An 18,978-nucleotide genomic window follows, 5' to 3' on the forward strand; every position below is an offset into this window, starting at 1 on the left:
TATATGGAACTGCCTCCGGGTTCTGTGTCAAAGGAAGGGTTCATGTGTAAACTGCATAAATCAATATATGGACTGCGGCAAAGTGCACGCTGCTGGAATGAGAAATTGGACAGAGTGTTGCATGGAATGGGATTCCAAAGATGCAAGGCAGATCCATGTGTGTATATAAAGAGACAGGGGATGAAAACCACGTTCTGTGCAGTTTACGTTGATGACATCATGAGCAGCAAGAGGAACGAGAATTTAATGAGCAACTGGGCAGGCTGGTGGACACAAAGAATTTGGGGCCTGTCACACACTATTTAGGCACGGATATTGTGCGTGCAGAAGACGGACGCATAACTTTGAGTCAGAAAAGTAAAATAAATCAGATCATAGAAGAATGCAACATGACAGAATGTAATGTTGTGAAGACTCCAATGGTTGTGGCTTTCCAACAGAATGTGCAGGAGACGCCCTGTACAGAACCTGAGAAGTACAGGCGCATAATAGGGAAATTGCAATATTTGGTGAAGGTGTCTCGCCCAGACATATGTAATGCAGTCAGCATTTTAAGCCGGAAGGTAGAACATCCTTTAGAGGCTGACTGGCAAGGGATTAAAAGGATAGTGCGTTATCTGAAAGGCACGAAGACAAAGAGTCTGGTTTTGTCAGGAGCAAAGACAGGAGGTCTTGAATGTTTTGTGGATGCAGATCATGCAGGGGAGCTGAGCAGTCGTAAGTCAACCTCTGGCATAGTTGTGATGAGGCACGGGTCATGCATTGACTGGAGCAGCAAGAAACAAAATGTGGTGGCAACCTCAAGTGCAGAAGCAGAGTATGTGGCTCTATCACAGGCCTGTAATGAACTACAATGGTTCGCAATGCTCATGCAGGAGATAGGCATTGATATGCAATTTCCGATTACTGTATATGAAGACAATCAGACCTGCATCAAGATAGCCACATCAGAAGCTCATACCAAAAGAACAAAACATATTAGTGTCAGATACTTTCACGTAAGGGATTGTGTGCAGCAGGGGTTTGTTAACCTAACATTTTGTGACACTAACAACATGGTGGCTGACATAATGACCAAGCCTTTGTGTGAGGAGAAATTTGGCAAACTGGTGACAAGGCTTGGAATGAGTTGAAATTTGATTGAATAAAGTTCTAGCTAAATGTACAGAGATGTTCTGAAATGTACTGTAATGTACTGAGATATAATTTGGAACTGTATTGCAAGATGTATTGGAAAAATGTATTGTTGTTATTGTTGTAATGAGTTACAGACATGATGGGAAAAAAAAGGGGGAATTGTTGACCATTGAACCGCACTGTCACTGAGTTTGTTTTCCATCAAGTCTGAAAAACTGTAACTAGGGGGAGTTATGTCTTCGCCCAGTCTGGGAATGGACTGCCAAGGCCGTTGCTATGGTAGCCATCGCAATAAACTGGGAAAAGTTCTAGCAGCTATCTGTGTTAAGCTGTGTCTTCTGTGTATTGCCTCTGAACTGAGAGGTTGTCTTCTGTGTTTACCTTTAGAGAGAGAGGTACCAGAAGGGGGGTGAAGAAACTCTACATGTATTTACTCTTAAGCCTTTGGCCATAATGTCTTAATAAAGACTCTTAACATGCTCTAATGCTCTGAAGAAGTTTCTTCCTCAACTTAACTCCAACGTAATGTATGCTGTTTCACGCAACAACGCACACGCCTCAACATGTAATGCCTTAGCCTGCTGTATATTATTAGCTGCCACCTCATATTTTTGGTGTTATTGTGCATATTGGTGTTTTATGATAAAAATAATGTATTAATTACCCTTGTTGTTCACCTCTCTGGAAACTATTGGATAAAGGACAATATACAAAAAGTTTAAATAAATAAACAAAACTAACTAATTAAAAATTGGCCTGGGTAAAAAATAAAGAGGATTGATGTATGTGTGTGAAGTACTGCATGTGACCTTTGTATGCTTCCTCCAATCCATCACTGAGTTCAGAGATACAGTCCAAATTGCCTGAATCAAGATTCCACCATCACCCTAAAATGCAATGGGATTATTAAGAGTCATCTAAGGGCATTTCTGAGGATCACTTCATACATCTCTACAAAGGAAAACAACAACAGCACTCTATAAAGTGTGATGTAACATTTTTTTTCTGCCACCACAAATGTATAGATTGCAAAGCCAATAAGTGTAGCTGCTGTGCTTATCAACTCTCCTGATCCATGTAGTCTGAGATTAATTTTTGTGCCTCTAAAGCACAATAGTTCCAAAACTGTAAAAAGTCCAGTGGCTTTTTCAATCAATCAGTCCATCAAATTCTGGCAGCTCAATAATATTGCTATGAACAACTGTCAGTTTACAGCGGCAACATTCATCAAATAAAATGAAGGAACCAATGTCAATCATTCAGGATAATAAAGTTGTTTCAAAGGTATCATTACATGGGATCAATATTTGCTGCATATCAAATACATTTCACTTTTCTTCTCTGAGTATGTAATACATTGTCTGTGCACCAGGATACCTCTTCTTCAGTATTATATATACGGCATACAAATTTTATCCACAGAGCAAAGGGCATAGTTAGCACTTATTCTTTTTCTCTGTGTGAACTGGAAGTTGTCTGTTAACAATAGTGATGGCATTTGTAACTAGGACTGTGACCGTCCCCCTAGGGACCACCATCCCTGCACAATCGCCACCTCCACTGAACAGCTGATCAGCAGAGGGGGCAATCCTGCACTGGTGATGCTCTGCAAATACTTTCTTAAAGGAAAGCCATTTGTGGAGCATCACCTGCACCACACGGAACTGAACCCTCTGCTCAACAGCTGATCAGTGGGGGGGGTGAATTCTGTGCTGGTGATGCTGAGCAAGCAACTTTCCTTTAGGAAAGCCACTTGCACAGCATCCCCTTTACCTTGCAGAACACTAGTAACAACAGCAGTCCAATAAAATCAACCAATCTTTCAGTTAAAATTAAATACTGATATTTTTAAATTGTAAAAGACTAATAATTTAAAGCTAAAGAAAACTCCCAGCATAGAGTACCCAACTAGTAGAAGTTTTTTGGTTGGGTTGAATGGCAAATATTTGTGCTTGGATAAGAAACCATAACCAGTGTTTAGTAAAGACTATGTCCTTTGATACATCAGCATAAACGCACATGCAACCATCAAACTCTATGTGTAACCTTATGATGATTAAAAAATTGAAGTGTGCCATGCTACCTTGCAGGGTTGTTGTGAATGATGTGTGATGGCTTCTGGATGCTTAAGAAGTAGTGAATGTGTGTCACTTACTCATAATCAGATGCATGGGAAACTTTTTCACACTCTAAAAGTCAGGTCAGAAGAACACAGTGAATGGATTGCAATCCAAACATTGAACATAGTATTTAGGAAATCATAAAAACACAATAAAACAGTTCACGAGGGCACTGTCCTTTCATCATTCATCTCTCAGACAGACAATAACCTAGCTGGCAGATAGCTTCTTGATGAGCAGTTAGGTGGCTCATTGATTTGTGGATAGTAACAATCAATAAACATATTGAGTTCATGAGCAGTAGTGGAAGTTATGACATTTCCTATGTAAGAGGCCACTAAACTATCATTAGATGAGACATAAGCAGTAACATTAAATTCTGCCACTGTAACTCAGTGGATGGTATAGATGTAGCTTTACAGATCACAAACAGCCACAGAGCAGGAAATGTAAATAGTCTATCAGCATGCAGGATGAAAACATATGGCAAACTACATCCCTATCCATGACTGAGCTCTAGCACTCAGAAATGCACGACATTCATAATCTGAACCCCCTGCTTCTTTCCTTAAATATATTCCTAAATCTGACTTAGTTTTGTACTGACATGAAACAATTTCCACTGAAACACTAATGAACTTCAGGCAACTATACGTGCCCTCATATAGCTTTAAAAATGCAAAACACTATTTTCTGATGAATCATCACCAGGCACAGTAAGGCACACAATTATAGGGTTCCTGACAGATCCTGGTGCAATATTGCCACAATATATTCATTGCCAAGATATCTTCCTCTAACAGTTAAGAGGTCAAGACAGAGCAAAACAGAATGGTACTCCAATTTAAAAGGCACCGGACAGCACGGGATGATCAAAGTGGCCTAGAGCTCTCCCTTAACTCAAAAGCAATCTATCAACAGAGCCCCAGAATAAACTGGAATAAGCTCTTGTGCAATGCAGCCAAGCAGGATCTTCCATACTAAACAAAAGTTAAAAAGTTAACCCATATACAAGAAATTATAATTTATGACCATGCAGATTATCATTTGTCACAAGCACAAAGCAGAGGGATCAAAGTGTACCAACCAACACCACAGGTGCCTGTAAGACAAGAAATAAATTTAATAAACCAGAAGGAGAGGAGGCTGCACAGCACTTTACAAGATCAATTATTTATTTTGCTACTCAGTTATGTGTTAATAATTTATAGTTGCAAAGATCATCTTTCAAAATAGGATGAACAGCATATAGGCTCCTTATCTAGATTTAGTTCCTCGTTGGTTTAGTCTGCATGCAGAGAAGCTGCAAATGGCAATGTGTAAGATGGAATTGTCCTGATTACCGGAAAACCAAACAATTCCATTCTGTGCAGCGCTGGTTGCACCTGCCTGCTCCCAGTGGGTAGGGGGTAAGGAGACATAGCATCTCCTTCTTCCCCCAGCTATATTTTTAATATATAAGTTCATGGTTCTGGTTTTAGTGTAAAGCCCTATACAGTTTGGGATCAGAATACCTAAAAGATTGTCTTACCCCTTTTATACCCAGTCAATCACTACGTTCTGAAGGAGAGGGCCTCCTGCAGTTACCATCTTATCAGGAGGTCCGTTCCACACACCATAGGAAGCAGACCTTTAGTGTAGTGGCACTGACGCTTTGGAATTCCCTGCTCTTAAATATTAGACAGGTACCATTTCTGTTATCTTTTCGTCGCCGACTGAAGACCTTTTGCTTTCAACAAGCCTTTTAAGTAGAGATCTTATCTCAGTCTGCATCTATGTTGGAATTGCTTTTCAAGATGTTTTTTAAGCTTTTTTAAAAAAATATGTTTTTAAAGATGTTTTGTTTTAATATATTTTAATATCTGTTTTCATTGTTTTATAGCATTAGTGTTTTTGTTAACAGCACTGGGCTCCTATTGGGAGGAAGGGTGAGATAACAACAACAACAACAACAATAACAACAATAATAAATTCCCTTAGCCTGCCACTGAATAACTTCTGGGATGGATCCAGAGTGAGGAGGGTGGTCACATCTTTGGGACAGGGCAGACTGGCCCTCCTCGGGGTCCACAGATCAGGGCCATGGGGTGGATAGGGAGGGCTGTACACAGCCCTAATCCTTACCACTACAAGCAAAGGTGTTTTTTTAAAAATATTATCAATCTACATCTCATTAGTGTGATATAGGATATTCCTTGCTTTTGTAAATTTTATTTTAAAAAATGTCAAGAAACAATGAGCAAATTTGAAACGTTAATGATGTATAACATATCAAGTATTTGAGGGCAGATATATATCACTTTCACCAAAATTATTTTGTAACCTATATACATATTTCAGGAATAAATTGCTGATCCACTCTGACCTCTTCAAGAGCTTAAACAGCTACTTCAGAGTTTAATCTGCAGGGAATAAGCTACATGTAAAATAATTTAGCCCTTAACTAGGAGACAGAGAAGGAACATATTTTAATGATGCCCCTGTGTTCATATTTAACCCTTGAGTATAATGACAGTCTTTTATCTCCAAACTAGATGGCTGTAATTTGGCATAGAAGTTAAAATGGGGCGTCAAAGAGAATAAAGGAGATGCCATTCAGCAACAGAATGGATGGCACAGATTAAAGGGGAAAAGATGCTGACTGTCAAGACAAACTGAACCTCCAACATTCAAGCAATATGTTTTTCCAAGCTATAAATATCTCAACCTGTGGTAGAAACAATCCATGAGAGACCGCTGGATCTACAGGTAGGTCAGGGACTGCCAGTGTAAGAACAGTCAATACAGAGGTCCCTGAGTAGCAGAAGAAGATTCAGGATATATAGCATTGTAAATGGTAGAAATAAAAACCCATAGAGAGTTATTGAAAACAAAGCAGCTGTTTAAATGGTGCTTCAGATGGCTAGAAGAAAATATTTTGAGATTCCTTCTTCATACAAAGCCAGAAAAAAGCTATTCTGCAAAGAAAGACCCTCTGAGCTTGGAAATCAGCTTGGATTTCCAGTGACTTCCATAAAATGTCCATTATTGTTGAATTACAAATGTGTCAGGATTAAAAATAATGCATTGTTAAAATTGATGCACACCTTTATTGATTTTTAGAAGCACAGCCTGTGTAATAAACTTAATCCACCAACAATATTTCAAAATTTAGACAGTTCTGTTTGCAATCTTCTTACTCAGACACAATAAGATGACATGTTTTTGAGGGGGAAAAATCAAAATCAAAATCCACCAAACACTGACTTTTATTATTTTTTTGCCTTTCATCCTATTTCAGATCAAAATATGAGGGATGTGTCTGACATTTACTTGAAAAAATATTAAGAATGTGGTGGTTATGAGAGTCACCATTTGCCACTTCATTGCTAAGGAACAAACTTTGCTTATTAAGGCAACCTACTTAATAAAAAATCAGTAAACCAAGGTTATGCTTGCTCATCTATCAAAGCTTTTATTATAGTTCAGATGTGTTCTTGGGTCTACAATGGCATACCAATTAATTAAACATTATTGCCCAATACTGTACAGTCCTCCTTAGATCTCACACTAAGTAAAAAACAAACAAAAAAGCACTAGTTGTTATGAGTGTTTCAGTTTTGAAATTCTGAAATGTAAACATATGTTGAAAACTAATACATTTAGTATGCAGTCTGGGAGACAAAATTTCGATGACAGAGAGGAAGATGATCCAGTGTCAGATCCCCTCCTCCTGCTGCCCATGGACACATCTAATGGCCTGGCTCAAGACCAACATAAGCACTGATGTTGGTAGGGCCAAAAGGAAGGGATGGCAATGGCAGCTCTGAAGGATCTAAATCCACCTTGGGAGAGATCTAGATGAGTTCAGGAGATATTAAGACAAGCTCTTTTGCTCTTCTTTCCTGCCCATTGTTTTCAATGGGAGGGAAAACTATTTACCCTGCAAAATAGAGGAGTGTGCAAATATTCTTCTGACCTCATTTCTGCCCTGCCAAGATGAGCCTTGATAGTTAAACCATCTTCAGATCCTTGCTCCCCAGCCTTAAGATTGCATCCTTCTTCTATTAATAATTTGTTTATTATAGACCATATACCCCCTTTCTTCCTTTTTATTCATTTCATTTTCATTTATTTCGGTTCTTTATGAGAACAAATCTGTTAAAATGTTGGAACTTCCAAACAGATTGAATAGCTTATTCTACAAATCAAGATACATTCTAAATTGAATAGTGCATATATAAGCTTTTTAAAAGCCATCAGTTTTATAGCTATTTTCACAACATTATGTTATGACAAAGTAATATCTGCCATATAATATCATTATTACTTACATGCAAATTGTAGTTTAGCTTCTCGGCTAACAATTGTTCCAAATGAGTTTGTTGCTAGGCACTGGTATGTTCCAGCATCTTGAGTTTTATTGGGATTATTGATCAACAAGCTGCCTTCAACCACACTGTAGTGGTAATCCATATCAATGTCAACAATGGTTCCATTTAACTTCCACCTATGGTGCAAAAGTGGTAGCGGTTGAAGTTTGCTAACAATAAAGGAATATATATAAATACAACAAAAGACCTCTTTTTTCCCTAAGAACCATGGAAACATATTTTCGGGAATAAAACTGAAATGATATCCAATGTTTAACCTGCTAAGTAATCTTTCTAGTCAGTCACAAATACGATTATTGTTTTCATCACAGCTGTGGTGCTGCTTCTCCTGAAGTTGATTCTCAGTGTAATTAATTATTTTACAGACTCTTACGGCTCTAGAGCTACATAATCTATGCCAACACCCCATGCTAAGGCAGGGTCCTCTGAACCCAACACCCTCATGGATTAGCTCATCTCATTCAGATTATAACGTATAATCAGCAAAGAAAAGGAAACATCATATAACAAGATCAGAGACATCCATACAAGATAAGAAAAGGACCACCAAATAGATTTTGCAAGGACAAATTTCAGGTTGGTTTGTTTTTTAATTTCTCACGTCCACAGCAGGTTTATTTTCTATTTTTGCTCTAGATGTATTTTTGATTGTTTGTTTAAAGTACTGACAGTAACATTTATTTCACTGACATTTTCTCTGGGTTAAAACATTGTCATCTTTGAAGTCTGTGATGGAACATTTATATTACTTATAACAGCATATTTTTAAAGCAAATTTAATTCAAAGTTACACACACACCATTTAAAATGTGTTATTAGATGCTACTATTTTGGTGTTACAGATCTGCTGAGCATGCGTTAACTTCCCTATTTATATAGATGCTTTAAGCTCCTATATTATGTCTCAAAATAGACTACTCAGAATGTCAATCAATTAGAAGTCCTTGTTTCTCAATAAGCAAGACTACTTCTCTTTTTGGACACAATACTATATTCATCTTTCTTTAAGAAAGCACCAAAAGAAGAATGCTAATATTGCATCAGCCCAGAGCTTGGAAAAGTTACTTTTTTGAACTACAACTCCCATCAGCCCAATCCAGTGGCCATGTTGGCTGGGGCTGATGGGAGTTGTAGTTCAAAAAAGTAACTTTTCCAAGCTCTGCATCAGCCACCTCTTTGTTCCCCATGTTCAGAGATCTGAATGGCCTCAACCAGGAGTTGGGCATTCAGTGTTGTCAGTCCTGTGCTGTGGAACACTCTTCCAGCAGAGATTTGGCAGGCATCTTTGCTTTTGACTTTGAGAAGTCTCTTTTTGTGCCAACAGGCCTTTGCAGGTGCTTAAAACTTTTTTTTAAGTAGTAGTGAATCTTTTTAATTATAGTTTTGTATTGCTTTTAAATGCTTTTATATTGCTGTAGATTGCCCTTATGTATTGCCAGACTACTACATTCTTCTTTTTAAAAGTCTTTCAGCCTGGTCACTTTTCTCTTCCAGAGTTTGGCTATAAAGCAGTATATACATTAAACAAATGAAGTAAATGATAATAAAAGTCCTTTATTTCTTTCCTGTAACTACGATCGGGTCACTCTTCTAGTTAACTCTCTGCATTGGCACCTGTCACTTTCATAAATCTCTCTCCATTCTTGTTTATGGGTTCAGTTCTGACAATCCTTTGCAAGATGACTTTGGGGAGTAAAAGACCACACAAAATGGGATGTATTGGCAAACTGTTTTTAACAAGTTGTCTTAGGAACCTATTCACAGTGTGGCAAGTTGTCGCAAATTCAAAACTGTCAGGCATGCTGGTAACTATGAGTATTTTGGCACCTTAAAGGCTATCATTTATTGTGGTGTAAGCTTTTGTGTGCCAGATCCTTCATCAAACACATGAAGTGGTAATCTGCCAAAGTGGGCCCTAGTCTATGAAATCATCTGTCACAATAAATATGACAGTCTTTAGATGCCACAAGTCTCTGGTATTTGTGGACCTGGGTGTACTGAGAGGCTGAAGATGGAGCGTGGGGAAATAACCAGACACAAAGACTCAGCTGGGATGAACAAGGCCACAACTTTTTATTGAGAAACAATAGCTTAAAGGTTTGGCTTGGCATAGGTCAAGGATCAGTTCTTATCAGACAGTCTGTATGTGTGATGTGTAAGCTCCACCCCCTAGCCTGTGTGCTGGGGAGCGTGTTTGGGAAATGGCCCAAGTGAAGAGCCCACTGTAGTGTGGACCAATACAACTGGGCTGCCTACACCTAACTAGCTCTCTGGGCTAGAGCTGGTGAGGCTGTGCTCTCACTCCCTTAAAGGGATCACCCTATGATGGAAAGCTGAGAGTCTGTACCCTGCTTCCCCACCTGGAGATCCTGCCCAATGCCAATTGCCACTAAATACAATTATAACACATAAAATTAAAAATTAAACAAGAACCATAAAACCTTGCTATGAGGAAGGCAAAAACCATACAGGAAAGTCCCATCATCTAGCAGGTAAAATTCCTAACCATCCCTGATGAAACAGAGGTTGACAAATGTCTACAGCAAGGATGAATAAGAACACTGAGCGAAGAAGCAATTAACTTAACTTGATAACACAGGAAGGGTGACAAATTGTATGAGGAGGAAGGGGCAAGCCTGCTTAAATTGTGTGCAAATGGACAAGAGCAAGCCCAGTCTTCTCACAGGCCCCACCTTCCCAGGAGCCACCCTGGGAGACAAATGGCTCCTGTAGAGACCTTCTCCTCCATGTGCCAATGCATCTGTGCTTGGTGGAGCCCATTGGATCAACATGGCACACTCCTTCACCTATCCATCACCACCTGCCCACTGAGCCACAAAGGGGAGGGGGATCCCAGGTAAGACGGGGGCCCTGATTTGCTAAGGGTGAATATGGCCAGTCCTCTGGAAGTGAATACGATAATGCAGACCTGATGATCTGTTTTAATTTTGCTGGTCTTCACTCTGAAATCTATTAAAGATCTATATCTATCATTTATGTCTCTTTCTTTATTGCCACAGAACATTGCCCCAAACCCTTGATAAATATGCAACTAACCTCATAGTTGGTTTAGGATTTCCCTTAACTTCACAGCTGAGTTTGACTTTCTTTTCCTCAGAATCCAGGGCAAAAATGACACTGCTTGGTTCCTGGATGAATACTGGTCCATGCAGCGTGTTATCATCTGTTGTATAAAGAATAATTAATTTCATGTGTATTTCATGTAACTCAAACCATCACACTATTGCTACAGTGAAGACAATTTGGTAGTTAAAAGTGTAGCATACAAGTTGCATTCAGTAAACAGATGAAAATAAGAATGAATCAAAGTGCTTGGTCCAAAAATACCAGACCCTTAAGTATGGCCCAATATGTCCAAAATGTACACCACTGATGAAGGTATACGAAGACCAAGAAGTTAGCAGTATCATTAACAATAAGAGTTAAGAAAACTACAAAAAGCAAGAAAGTTTTCTTTAAAATGTTGAAGACTTTCTCAAACTAGAAAAAAATAAAAGAACACAAATTCTGGGAAAACAAATATAAGCTGATAATAAGGAACTGAAAAGAAAATGGCTAGCATCTCTTCAACTGTGCAACAAAATCTAAATCATAGTTACAACACAAGCCAATAAAATAAAAGATCCCCAATATTAATTCTCAACAAAGGGCCTCTTCCAGACTAGGCAGCAATTAACTGGGAAAAACTTATGTGATTGGCCTTACCTAAGTAGTTGCTTTATTCACACAGTCCCAAAGTGATGTGAGATCACAGCATCGGAAATATATGTGTGAATGGGTCCAATGTTATAGTCAAGCTACAGAGCTGAAGTTCCAAATAGCAGTACAAAAAAGGAATGGAATGGAAAGTTTGGCTCTCTCAATTTCTAATTTTTCCAATCTTAAATTTAAAAAGTAATTGAGTCCATAAAGTAGACACCTGAGAACTCTAAAACAGCTTAAATTTGAAATTCTTGAGGTTTTAAAATATGCAGTTTATCCCTAATTTTGGTCCGTTTAATATTACAGGATTGGAAAACAGCCAATATCGCACTGATCAGGGGAGCCAGGAAACTACACATCATAACATAAAACTCAGGTGCAATTGTTGGTTGTTCTATGGCTGCAGAGGGAAGGAGAGAGAGGCAACATTTTTAGCTTAGAAAAAAGTGAGAGGGACATTATAGAGATATATAAAATCGTTCATGGTGTGGACAAAGTAGATAGGGAGAAGTTTTTTCTCCACTCAAAATACTAGAATTCAGTGAAGCTGAATGTCTCTGAATACTAGTTGCTGGGAATCACTGTGCAACCAGGATGCTGAACTAGATGGCCCTTTGACCTGATTTAGCTGGGCTCTTCTTATGTTCTTATGAGGAAAATTCCTTTAGATGGGCACAGGAGTATCAAGGTTTGTCATTGATACTTTCGGCATATTAACGTGGGTAAGGAACAAGAAGGTAGAAGTTGCATAATATAGTGCAACACTTCAGTGTAAACCATGCAGGAGAATTATGGTTTCTGATACATCAATATATGTGTTTTAATCCCCTAAAGAAACAGTGGAAACAATTTCAAGACTTGCATGCCATGTTTCATGTTGCTATCAAAGGAGTCACTCATAAAGAATTTGGGATTAAAAAATCTTTTGTTATAGACAGTTTATTTGTCAAACCTGTGCCAAACATATAGATCAGGTGTGGGGAACCTCCAGATGTTGCTGAACTACAGCTCCCATCTTCCCTGGCCATTGGCCATGCTGGCTACAGCTGATGGGAGTTCAGCAACATCTGGAGAGCTAAAGGTTCCCCACTTGTGGTGTACATGGTCAGGGAGGAAAAAGAAATCACAACAAAATGATGATGACTGTTCAGCAGTTCAGTTTACTATCTATATTTGAAATGCCAGCAACAGGCATCTTTTAATATTTGTCTTTTAGGGAAGTTCATTCTCTAAGCAGGACAAAAAGAACCCATTAAAATATGACTTGGTTTGAAGAAAATTAATTACACAGGCTAAAGAAAATGAGAAATTCTGGAAGCAGCTGTCAGAATAAAAGCAGAACAAAGAGCGAAAGGAGGAAAATGACAACAAGGCATAATGAGCATTATTTAACTGGTCATTCTTCTCCCCGTTTCCCCAGCCCCTTTAATTACTACTACTGCATAGTGGAGATAACAAAGTTCATAATCTGTTTAGTCGGCAGCCCATACAGTCTTTTTGAAAGAAAAAAGCTTGCACATTATTCTATCCATTTTAGGGTTAAATTCTCAGATGGTGCGAATCAGCACTAAATACAATAGTCTTACACAGGGTGCACCTGTTGGCCATCTGGAGCAAAGAAATATAACATACACAGCTATGAATGAATGATATAAAATTGTTCTCTGGATGCCACATCGAGACAGAGGATGGAAAGAACTGCAATTGTGTCTGCTTTGTGTTTAAGTTCCTTAAATATTAAAATTGGCAACTATGAAATGAATTGAGACAGTTTCAAGGAAGTAATGAAGATGACAACAAAGTAGCATACAACATACTGTGCTATGGTACTTTCCTAGAGTAATTCAGTAAACATGAAAAGCAAAAACGTATCTACGCATCACTGTATTTTAATCATGCAAACCACCCGTATAACCTCCCCCTCTCCTTCTAGTCATTAAGGGGAAAAATTACTACCAACTCCGTGCACTGTACCCCCCTACAGGACTCTTAGAGCACCTCTGCACCTTTTTTGGGCTTTGAGCAGCTATCATAGGAGAGAGAAGGATTGGCAGTCTCAGGAGATTGCAGAGGTAATTCTAAAGAGATTCTGAAGAGAGGGGAGAGATGGAGGAGATCTGGAGGATAGAAAACGACTGGAAAGAGTTTGGTGTTGCACAACTTTCTTTCAGTTTTTTACTTTTAGTAGCAGCTGCAAAGGTACCCCAGACAGGATCAGACTGTGGTGCACGAGGAGACAGGAGTTTAGTTTCTTCCCTCTCAGACTATTGTCCTGATTAACATCACCTCCCCCCCATCCTTTGAAGCTGCTGTTTGACAAGGGAGATAAGCTGCCATTGACATAGAATCCCTGAGAAAATAGCAGATTTGGGAGAGTGATTTAGGGAAGGGCTGTAGCTCACTGGTAGAATATCTGCTTTGCATGCAGTAGGTCTTAGGTTTGATCCTCCAAACAGGAATTGGGTGTGTCTCCTATCTGAAACCCTGGGAAACTGCTGCCACACAGTGTTGACAACACTGAGCTAGATGGACCTATGGTCTGACTCAGTATAAGGCAGCTTCCTATGTTCCTGTGATTTGGGACCATGACACAGGGCAAAGGAGTTAATCCTTTCTCCATGTTGCATATTCCCAATCCTGATTAAGCTCCCTGAAAGTTATAATTTCTAAGTGAAACACAGCCATAAAATACCGAACTATGCATTTATATGTGGCTTGGCACTTATTCTCATTTGGATAAAATGTGCCACTAGATAATACAATTATATTCAGCTTACAGTGTAATGTAAACTGATCACTTTGGAAAGAAGATAAACCAGGCATGGGGCACCTGTAACCATCCAGATTCTGCTTGCTTATAACTCCCATAATTCCTGACCATTGACCATGCTTGCTGGAACTGACTGGAGTTGGAATCTGACAATATCAGGAGAGTCACAGTTTACCCATCCCTCAGGCAAATTGTGGCATTCTCTTCCTGTGTCAACTACAAATAAAAATAGTTTTTGAAATTGCATCCCTTTAATTCCCATTCAGTCTTGAGCACACAGTAAACAAGTACATTGTGTGTGAAATGGGAAGATTGATAGAAGTAACAAGACTTAATACATGCAAAGGGAGAACAGCATGCAGAGTGTCAAATGGCTTTGGAATTCCAAAGGGTAGGTGCCACAACACTAAAGATCCACTTTCTATGTTGTGCAGGATGAACCTTCTGATAAGATGTATCTACAGGAGGCCATCACCTTCAGAGCGCAGTGATTGGCTGGGCATATAAGGGGTAAGACAATATTTCAGGTATCCTGGTCCTAAGTGGTGGATGGTTTTGTACACCAAAACCAGCACCTTGAACTTGGTCCGGTAGCTAAAGGGCAGCCAATGCAATTCTTTCAGCAGTGGGGTAACATGTTGGCAATATCCTGCCCCAATGAGCCGTTGCACTGCTGCATTTTGCATCAGCTGCAGCTTCCAGATGAACCTCAAGGGTAGCCCCTCATACAGCACAATATAGTAATCTAGCCTGGAGGTTGCCAGTGCATGGACAACAGTGGTCAGGCTATCCTGGTCCAGAAACTGCTGCAGCTGTCTTACCAGTTGAAGCTCATAAAATATACTCCTAGCCACAGAGGTCACTTGGACCTCTAGTGACAAAGATGGATTCACGAGGCCCTCACATTATGAAGCTGCACTTTCAGAGGGAGTACAACCCCATCCAAAACAGGCAATTGACCAATAATCTGAATTTGGGAACCACCCACCCACAGTGCCTCCATCTAGCGAGGATTCAGACTCACTTTATTGGCATCATCCAGCCCACCAAGTCCAGGCACTGGCCCAGGGCTTGCATGGCTTCTCCTGATGCAGATGTTACAGAGAAACAGAGCTGGGTATCATCAGCGTTCTGCTGACACCTTGCCCCAAATCTCTGATGACCGCTTCCAATGGCTTCATATACATATTAGACAGCATTGGGGACAAGATGGCACCCTGCAGGCTGCAGCACCCCACAGCACAACTGCCATGGGGTTGAAAGACAATCATCCAGTGCTATTATCTGAAACTGACCCTGGAGATACAATCAGACTTACAGAAAAACAGTGCCTCTGATACCCATCTCCCCAAGTCGGTTCAGAAGTATACTATGGTCAATGGTATCAGAAGCCACAGAGAGCTCAAGTAAGAATAACAGGGTCACACTCTTCCAGTGATTCTCCCAATAAAGGTCATCAATCAAGGCAACCAAGGCTGATTCAGTCCCATAACCAGGCCTGAACCCAGATTGGTTATAGGTCAAGATAACCTGTTTCATCCAAGAGTACTTGGAATTGCTGAGCCACAACCGTCTCAATTGCCTTCCATAAAAAGGGGGTATTCGTGACAGGCAATAGTATTTATGACTGGGCAGTAGTTGTCACAAACAAATGGGTCCAGGGTGGGCTTTTTCAGGAGGAGTCAGATTATAGCCTCTTTCAGAGTGGCTGCGATCATTCCCTTCCAAAAAAGACATACCCCAGATCCACTTGGTCATATCCCTTCGGCAAGCTTAAATAAGGCAAGAAGGGCAAGGGTTGAGAGGACATGTTGCTGGCCACATCTTCACAAGCACTTTGTCAATGTCATCAGGCTGCATCAACTGAAACTGATCCCAGGAAGTGCACTAGACACCTCACTGGGGTTACAGTATATGTGGATGAGGCAGTAAGATTGCTACCAATTTTCTTGATTGACAAAAATAAAAATAAATAAAAATAGAACTGCATTTGCCATTTTACTGCCCATTCATTCAGTTTGGAGAGGTCCTTGTGGAGCTCTTCACAATCTCTTTTTGTTTTATTTAATCTGAACAATTTAGTATCATCAGCAAACTTGGGCTATTTCACTGCTCACCCCAACTCTAGATTGTTTATAAACAAGTTAAAAAACACACGTCCCAATGCCGAGCCTTATACATCTCTCCATTGGAAGAACTGTCCCTTTATTCCTACTCTTTGTTTCCTGCTGCTTAAAGCAGTTCCTGATCCAGAAGAGGACCTCTCTTTTTATTGCATGACTGCTAGGCTCACTTAGGAGTCTTTGGTGAGGTAACTCATACAGTGTATAGTGGCTACAAGCTATGTGAGCTATTTGCTTCAAAACTCTTCTCAGGTCTAAATTCATTTCAGCACCCACCGATCTGTAATATGGGAATAATTGGGTCTACCTTACACACATGTTATAAGGATTACTGAGACAGTCAATATGAAGTCAAGGCAAGCACTGGAGACCAGCATCACTGGATTCTTGCACCTGCAGAGCCCCGGTTGCTGTTTACCAAAGTCTCATGGCCCAGGTGCCCCTTCTGCTCCTGGGAGAGAGTGGGTGAGTGAGCAGCAATGGTAGTGAGGATGAACGGATGCCACCATCTATCGGCTTGTCTACCTGACTGGCTCCTTCTCCTTTACACCATCACCACCATCACTCATTCACTCACTCAGTTCCCTAGTCATTCTCCTGCATTCTACAAAGACTGGGAGGCTGAATACTAAAAGTGAGAAGGTGAAAGCCACCTCTTATATGGAATATCTTTGCCCTCCCCACATGAACAGGGACAAAAGCACTTGGGGCAATATTGCATGGGGAAAAAATTGCTGCTGGGGAAAAGGTTTAAGTAGCCAACTGTACTGCCATTCCTGGTCTTTCATTCGGCTCATCCTATGGCTGCTTGCCATTGAAAAGGAAAAAAGGCAAGGGACATTTAAAATATATCTCCCCAAAAAGAATTCTGGAAACTCTAGTTTGTCCCACACAGATCTACAATTCCCAGCACCCTTAACAAACTATAGCTCCCAGCAGTGTGTGTGTGTGTGTTTTTGGGGGGGAAGGAATGTGCTTTAAATTCATGGTGTGTATGCAACCTATGACATATCTTTATCTGATGATGTCAAATTTAGTCATAAGAGTTTATTTTCTCTGGGGTAGGACTATAAAGTGGACCTCTTTAAGAGTAAGAAATTCTTGCATATATGCTTAAGACAGAGCAAATGGCCTTATACATTTTGTTTATAGGGTCGCCATAAGTCGTAGTCGACTTGGAGGCACATAACAACAACACAGCTGGGGGCAGGAGGGAACAGTAAGGCTCAGCCTTTTAATGAAGTGAACAGGTGAACCATTTCTGCTATAATTCTTTGTCAGATGTGTTGATTAATATTGTTAGCAAAATGAAACTTGTATTTTGTTTTTAATTGAATGTTATGGCCAATTTGAGGGAAGATTTAATTGAATATTTGTCACTGTGGGGAAAAGCTAATAATTAAACTGAATAATATTTTTGGATTATATCCAGGGTAAATGATTTTTTAAAGATGTCCTTGTTTTCTGCTCAGGGAATTTATTTTAGCTACCTTTTATAACACAAATGGAAAGGCATACTTTGTTGAGATCAGATTTCTGAGAGATAAAAATAAACCTTGGAAAGAACAACTCTTTTCAGGAAACTAAAAAGCCAAATAGATAGGACAACATAATGGCATCATGGATTAAAACTATATGCCACTCTTTGAGACTAGTCAGTTATGTTAAGACTTCCAAAATCAGGGCTGGGGGTGAGATCTAAGGGTGAACAGTCCCTAAGCATTCTCTGTGGCAGCCCCTAAGCTGTGGAATTCTTTCCCCACAGAGATTCACAACAACAAAATAATAACAATGACAGTGATCACAGTAGAACTGAGATCAGATGATACCATTCTTGCACAGGACACATGTCTCTAGACACATCTACAGACTACTTTTTCATGTTCAGGGAATAAGACCTTCCAGAACACAAATAACCCTAGGGATGGGATATGTGGATTTAGCTCAAATGTTGGAATCAGGTGGTAGCGGAGAATAAATAAGTAGGATAAATATGGTTTGAATTAACAAAGAGAAACAAAGTGTGAACTACACAGTTCCATATATGTCCAACTAGATGGTGAACAACAATGATTTGCAGAAATGTTGAACTCCACCTTCCAAGAAAAAAACTCTTGAAATAATGACTTTGAGGATAACATATATGTTTTGTTTCCAAGTTGGAACTATGTTTAGATTCTTGTCAGAAGTAATCACCAATGGTCTACCCTGCTATTTAAAGAAGGGTTTAGGCAAGGGAATCAATGTGAAAATATTTGCGAATAAGAAAATAGTTGTTGGTAATTCTGTAGGTAAATTGATGTTTCTGCTGGATAGAAGAAGGTTGCAAACAATCAGTCTAGCGATTTTCTCTAAACAAATGGTCTGGAAACTAATTTAAGTGACAACAGAGAATGGGAAAAAGAATTGCATTTTATTATGCTGTTTAATATGCTTCTTAAAAAGCTTAATACTTGTGATACCTGTGTATTTTTCAAGCTAGATTAAAAAAAAAAACACCCAACATAGTGTTGTGATATCTATGCTGATATTCTGCAATGAAATGCTGCGAATAAGTCAAGCCTGGTTTTACTTTCTTCACAGACAGAACTATTTAATCCTTAAAAAAAAACACAGCTAAAGCAGTAGTGAGTTGATGTTTATTGTTGAGGGCCACATTCTTCTTCTTCTTCTTAATTTACATAGCACAATCACATGCACATGGTACTGCACATAAAATCAAAGAACAAAAA

At 39.5% G+C, this 18,978-nt stretch overlaps 1 protein-coding gene across 1 annotated transcript in view; it reads right to left on the bottom strand.

Annotated features, from left to right (window-relative positions):
• Positions 1-18,978, bottom strand: part of LOC133380727 (contactin-4-like) — a 604,583-nt gene that overhangs the window by 363,764 nt on the left and 221,841 nt on the right. Inside the window, exons 3-4 of the mRNA XM_061618571.1 lie at positions 10,688-10,814; positions 7,571-7,746 (exon numbers count right to left, since the gene is read on the bottom strand). Coding sequence (XP_061474555.1) covers positions 7,571-7,746; positions 10,688-10,814 — 303 coding nt within the window. The remainder of the gene's footprint in view (positions 1-7,570; positions 7,747-10,687; positions 10,815-18,978) is intronic.

The sequence above is a fragment of the Rhineura floridana genome, chromosome 3 (assembly GCF_030035675.1).
Source record: "Rhineura floridana isolate rRhiFlo1 chromosome 3, rRhiFlo1.hap2, whole genome shotgun sequence".
NCBI classification, from domain to species: domain Eukaryota; kingdom Metazoa; phylum Chordata; class Lepidosauria; order Squamata; family Rhineuridae; genus Rhineura; species Rhineura floridana.